Source organism: Myotis brandtii, unplaced genomic scaffold (assembly GCF_000412655.1).
Source record: "Myotis brandtii unplaced genomic scaffold, ASM41265v1 scaffold112, whole genome shotgun sequence".
NCBI lineage: Eukaryota > Metazoa > Chordata > Mammalia > Chiroptera > Vespertilionidae > Myotis > Myotis brandtii.
The window spans coordinates 5,166,314-5,173,104 of NW_005353838.1; the positions used below are offsets into that span (position 1 = coordinate 5,166,314).

A 6,791-nucleotide genomic window follows, 5' to 3' on the forward strand; every position below is an offset into this window, starting at 1 on the left:
TACTGGTTGGAGCATCTGTCTCCTGGTGGTCAGTGCGCATCATAGCGACTGGTCGAATGAATGGTTGGACACTTAGCATATTAGGCTTTTATTATATAGGATATCTATAAAAATAAAAGCGTAATATGCTAATCAGACCGGATGTCTTCCTTCCAGACAAAGCCACAGTGGGTGGGGGCCAAGGCAGAGGCAGCAGAGGCCATGGCAGACAGGGGCCACGGCAGCAGCAGGTGGGGGCTGGGGCCAAGGCCCTTGCACAAATTTCGTGCATCAGGCCTCTAATACATTTATAAGGAACCAGCTCAGTGACTTTATAGTAAACAATAAATAACCTAAAAATGACCTCTTAATATTAGTTTTGTGTGCTTCAAAAAATCAAAAGGAGGCAAAGGAATTGACAGATTTCCTGGGTTATGATAGATATAAAATCCTTTCTTGGCTGACAGTTAATTTGCATATACTCACTGATTAGCCAATGAAAAGGGTAGCGGTCGTACGCTAATTACCATGTTTCTCTTTTATTAGTGTAGATGATAATGGAAATAATGTTTAAAGATTCCTTATTGCCCAGCTGTTGTTTTTTTAGTTTTTCACACAAGCACCTCTACACGGAAGAGAAAAACTCCTGGGTCTTTGGAGGCCTGGGGATGTAACTTGGAACTCACAAAACAAGGCAAATTTTCTTTATAATTCATACAAATATTCCATTTTCTTCATAATACAGTCATATGTGATTTTAATATAAAAACAGTATTTTTTTCCCCTTGAATTGAATAAACTGAGACTCAAGTAAGATGCACCTTGTGATTTCTGTGACTGTACCATAAACAGCCAGGCTAAAAATATCTCCACGACTGAGAGTCATGAGCCCCTCTTTGACAGCATATAGTCAAAGCCTAGCACACAAAGCCAACCACAACTCTAACAGTGGCAAAGCAGCACCACAACCACACCAAAGTACTTGTAACACAACCTCCTCACTCACACTCCCCAAAACACACACACACACACACACACACACACACACACACACACGTGCCCCTTGGTGCTTCAAGTCACTACTGCTCCCCCTTTCATGGAATTCTCCTTCCTACTTGTCCAACCACCAACAAGCTCCTTTCATCTTACCAGATTTCACAATCATCACCTCTTCTGTGCTGTTCTGACCACCCAAAACAGACTTAATTATGCTTTCTTGAGTGTCCTTTGTACCTTTTATATACTTCTGCTGTAGCATCTTATCCCCAAAGTATTACTTTTCTGTGTTGTTTACTCATTCTTTATCTCACTAGGCCATGAGTTTCTTCTTAAGACCAGGAACTCGATTTTATGTTTGTATTTCTAAGGCCCAACAGAGCCTGGAAAATGGTGTTTGTTCAATAAATGTTTGTCAAATAAATGAGTAGACAGAGAAATGAACAAATAACACTCTCTAAATTCTTCCCTGATTTTTCTTTATATCACATATAATCTCCTAACATATTCTAATTTACTTTTGATTTTGTTCATTTTTGCATAGTTTATTCACTGATGTAATTCTAGCATGTAATACAGTGCCTAAAACATAGTAGATAGTAGGTATTCAATATTTATTGAATGAATGAATGAATGAATGAAAGAAATATACTTAGTTATCTGAAAACCATTCTGCTCAGATTATATATAAAATATGACTTTTCACACGTAAGTTTTTCAAAAGAAAAAGAAATGCCAGTATCCTTGATAATGGTAGTAAATAACACAGTTTTTATGATCACCTCAGAAAAAATATGATTTATTGATATTAAAATTCGAAACTGTCATAGGTAAACTTATGGTTTTTCCATTTTTTAATCAGACACTGCAGGGCATTAGCCTTCAAAAAATGCATAAAGAGCTCAGCCAGTGTGGCTCAGTGGTTGAACATTGACCTATGAACTAGGAGGTCAGAATCCCATCAGGGCTCATGCCCCACTTGCAGGCTCAATCCCAGTAGGGGACCTGCATTGATGTTTCTATCTCTCTATCCTTCTCCCTTCCTCTCTCTCTAAAAATGTTTAAAAACATTTAGAAAATGCATAAAGGTCTTACCCATCCTTGGTTTGATCAGCTACTCCTGCCAAGAGCTGAACAATCTTCGGATTGCTATCTGGATCATTATACAGTCCAAGATAACGCTGGACAAAGTCTTCTGGGGTCATGTAATGCTCTCCATCGACTTCAGTACTGGCATACTATAAAGTAGATAATGTATACTTAAATATTAAAGTTATTCAATATCATTTTGTAGCCAACAAATGTCTTAGGAAAATGTAAATTAAAGGCAAGTATCAAAATCAAAATATGGATAATGCAAACTTTTTCTCTGGATAGCGAAAAAACAAATACCAAGAGCATGACTTAAGAACATTGGTAAAGTACTGATATACTATGTCAGCGATTTTCATCTCATGGCACACATAAACTAATTACTAAAATTCTGCTGCACACCAAAAAAATATACTTTTTTGCCAATCTGACAAAATAAAATAGGTATAATTTTGATTCATTCACATTGGTTGGCTATTGTTGTGTGGGCTGTTTTAATTTTTTTTATTTGACAATCTATGGGGAAAGAGGTCAGTGCTTTTGAGTAAACAGGTATTGCATGGTTCTGTTTGTTTATTTTCTGTTAATCCTCATCTGAGGATATTTTTTTCCCACTGATTTTTAGAGAAAGTAGAAGGGGGGAAGGAGAGACAGAGAGAGAGAAATATTGATGCAAGAGAGACACACTGATTGGTTGCCTCTCGCATGAGCCCCAACCAGGGGCGGGGATCAAGCCTGTAACCCAGGTATATGACCTTGACTGGAATCAACCCAAGATCTTTCAGTCTGCGGGCCAATGCTCCAAACACTGAGCCAAACTGGCTAGGGCAGGTATTGCATGTTTTAGAAATTCTTGTGGCACATCAATTGAAAATCACTGATCTAGAAAAATGAAGTTGCTTTAGCTACTTCACTCAACTATCAAAGTAGTACCATCAGAAAATTTCCCAGAATTGAAGAAACACATAATAAATTAAAAAACAAACAAACAAAACACCAGGACTTGGCCCACCATCATAAAATTACAGACTATCAGAATAAAGAGAAAATCCTAAAAGTTTTCAGAGAAAAAAAAAAAAGCAGGTCACATATGAAGAATTATGAATCACGGACATCATGTTCCTCTCAACAGAAACACTGGAAGCTTGAAGACAATGCAGTAAGGCCCTGAAAATTCTAAGAGAAATAATTTCCAACCTAGAATTCTAAATTGAGCCAAACTTTCAATCAATTGTAAAGGTAGGTTGAAAGCACTTTGAGATGGCCACGTTCTCAACATTTTTTTTTCTCCATTCATGTGTCCTTTCTCAGGAAGCTATAGGATAACTTGTTCCATCAAAAAGAGAACATGAACCAAATAAGAGATGTGGAAATTAGGAAACAGACAATTCAACTCAGGAAAATGGCCAAGGGAAATCCCAGAACTGTTCTGCAGGCCTCAAGAGTACCTAATCCTGGCTGGGGCAGACAGAGGGTTCCAAGAAGGAAGCCACTAGGGAAAATGAAAGGTCAGCTTATCCAGGGCATTTATTTGGCTATGTCGAAAATAACACTGGGAGAAATTTAAATCTTTGCTCAAATGTCACCTACACTTATCACCCTATTTAGTCTTACAACCCATGCCTGTATCTGTATTTCCAATTCCCCATATGTTGCTCTGTTTTCCACTTGGTACCTATCACCTATACTTCTAACATACTATATATTTTACTTTTTATTATGTTTATTATCTATCTCCCAATTAGAATGTGTCACAAAGAAAAAAATATTTATCTAGTTTGCTCACTGATGTATCCCAAGCACCAAAAATAATGCTTGACACATAGTAGGCACTGAGTGAATATTTATTAAAATAATGAATTGGCAATAGGTACAAAGATTATTAAGTAAACCCTAGCCAGTTTGGCTCAGTGGATAGAGTGTTGGCCTGTGGACTGAAAGGTCCCGGGTTCGATTCCAGTCAAGGGCACATGCCCGGGTTGCAGGTCGATCCCCAGTGAAGACGTGCAGGAGGCAGCCGATCAATGAGTCTCTCATCATTGGTGTTTCTATCTCTCTCTCCCTCTCCCTTCCTCTCTCTTAAATTAATAAAAATATTTTTTTTAAAAAAAGATTACTAAGTAAGTTTAAAGTTAGGTGATGCTGTACAAACATAGGATTAAAAAATAAACTACATAATATTGCTACTAATAGTGAATGGATTCTACCAATTCCTATCAATTGCTTCCTCCTCTCCTTCTTTAATGTATGACATGATCTGATACATTTACCAAGATCACAAAACTACAAGAATTTAGAACCAGCAGGAGTGGGAAAGGCACAATGTTAGGGAGACTACTGCAGTTGGAAAGAGGGAGCAACACAAGGAAGTCTAAAAGTAGAATTTAGAGAGACTGACAAGTCAACCACTAAGAATATGAGTGCCAAACCACAATATAAAAAATGAACTATGGGAACCAAAAAGGAGTGGTTCATTCTAAGGATTGATAGGATGGGGTTGGGAGGAGAAAACAGGCCTTAAAAGTAAAATTCAATTTCAACTGCAAATGGAGAGAAAGGATATTTTAGACTAAAATATAATAGTCAATGTGAACAAATATAGAAATAATTTTTTTCTTCTTTGGGGAGGAGAGAGGTTAGCTGGAGAGAGAAATGGTAACAAAGAGGAGGTATACATATAAAGATATGTAGATGATGAAAATGAAAAGACAGTTTAAGACCAGATGGTGGAAGACTGAATACTAAACTGAATAACTCTGCATTTTATTCTGTGGGCCATGGGATAGCACTAAAAATTTTAAGGGAGGAGAGGTATTGTCTCATCTTTGCTCTCCCTGGTAGCAATGTGAAAGATGGATTGGGGAAGAAATAAGCTGATTAGGGGCAAGGAGACCAAGCAGTGACTATCACAAAGTTCCAGGTGAAAGAAGCTGAGGCTTAACCAAGGCAGAGGGAAGTGCAAATTAAAAAAACAATGGGGGGGAAAAAACCAATGGTTACATTCACCCATTGCTAATGGATATGATTTTAATAGTGTTACATTCATACCATTCAAAATTAAAACGGTACAAAAGGATATTATACAGTGAGAAGTCTTCCTCCCACCTCTGTCCCCAGTCACTCAATTCCCCACTCCAGAGGCAGTCAATCTCTTTTTTTTTTTCAGTCAATCTCTTGTATATCCTTCCAGATCTCTTTTACACATGAACAAGTAAATTACATATACATGATATATATGTATATACATTATATATACATGTTAGTATATATACACATGCAAGTATGTGTGTATGAATATTCTTATCTAGTTCTTTTTTACACAAATAATAACAACTATTTACACTGTTCTGTACATCTTTTTTCAAATTCAGTCCTTTTAAAAAGTGATTTAGCAATATATGTACATACACACAAATATACCTATACATCATGTACAAAGAGCTATAAAAATGCTCACATCCTTTAACAAAGAATCCTGGGCATGACTCCTATGAAAAAATTTAAGAAAGAAAGAACTAAACACAAAATAAGAAAATACAATAGATGGGTTATGGTGACCTTTGTTCTCTCTTTGTTCTCTCTCTTCACAATTGTTGAGTGTTGCTTTCTTTCTTTAATTAGCAGATATAAATTTTCAAAAGAGAGGATATATGAAAATATTTGCATTAGTATTAACAAAATTTGGCATCCAATTGTCCTTTTGGGGGGCACAGAGATGTCTTATAGCAATACCTGAGTTTGATTGCCAGGATTATCACCACTACACACACAGAACACATACATATACACACACTTGCATACATTAAAAGTATACTGTACTTACTGAATCACCAGAATTTCACAATATTCTTGACTTTAAAACTACCAGGAAATAAAGCAGCCTTAGCACAGACTACCAAGGACACAGCAGCCAACAAGGAAAACAAATGCTTTTGTTGACATGTACTGGAACAGGCTCAGCCAGTATCTGGGATTATAAATGATGCCAGAGAATCACTTACCCTGAGGTATTTTGCTAGTGTTTTCCCCAACTCTCCCAGTCTATTTTAACTTGATTTTGTCTAAAAGATAAAGTGTACAGCTCAGAGAAAAAAAAGTCTTCTCATCCACAAGGAGTCACTCACTACTTAACTTCTGCAGGAGATAGTTAATTAACTCATTACATTAGAGACAATTACTTGGCAATGTCAGTGAGCCTGTTGCCTGAACAGACAGAAGAGGGAGTTTAGAACTGAAACTAGAATCTACGCACAGTCAGTCAAGATGCTAAAACATTTCAGGTATTATGTTAAAAAAAAAAAAAAAAAAAGCAGGAAGAAGCAAGATGGCGGCATAGGTTAACGCCAAAGTTTGCTGCCTCGAACAACCACTTCAAAAATACAACTAAAAGACGGAACGGACATCACCCAGAACCACAGGAAGGCTGGCTGAGGAGAGATTCTACAACTAGAAGTAAAGAGAAATCCATACCGAGACTCAGAGGAGGCGCAGTGCGGAGGTGAAAAACTAAGGTGCGGAGGTGCGCATGGAGCGGGCCAGCGGCGGAGGGCGTGATTGTTGTTTTCAATCGGGAGGGAGTTTCAGACTCTGAGCTCCAGATCCGGGCGAGTCTCTAGGGACCCAGACTCAAACGGGAGAAGCGGGAAGGCAGCTTTCTCTCCGAGGTTTGCAGCGGTTGCAGAGCCGCTGGGGACAGAACTGAGAGCAGCCATAACTGCTCGCTC

The 6,791-nt window shown here is 37.8% G+C and overlaps 1 protein-coding gene across 3 annotated transcripts in view; it reads right to left on the reverse strand.

Moving 5' to 3' along the window:
- SLC25A12 (solute carrier family 25 (aspartate/glutamate carrier), member 12) overlaps window positions 1-6,791 on the reverse strand; it is a 175,382-nt gene that overhangs the window by 68,431 nt on the left and 100,160 nt on the right. For all 3 annotated transcript variants that reach the window (XM_014545823.1, XM_014545832.1, XM_005857580.2), the window contains one exon: window positions 2,071-2,213. In XM_014545823.1, the coding sequence (XP_014401309.1) occupies window positions 2,071-2,213 (143 nt within the window). The remainder of the gene's footprint in view (window positions 1-2,070; window positions 2,214-6,791) is intronic.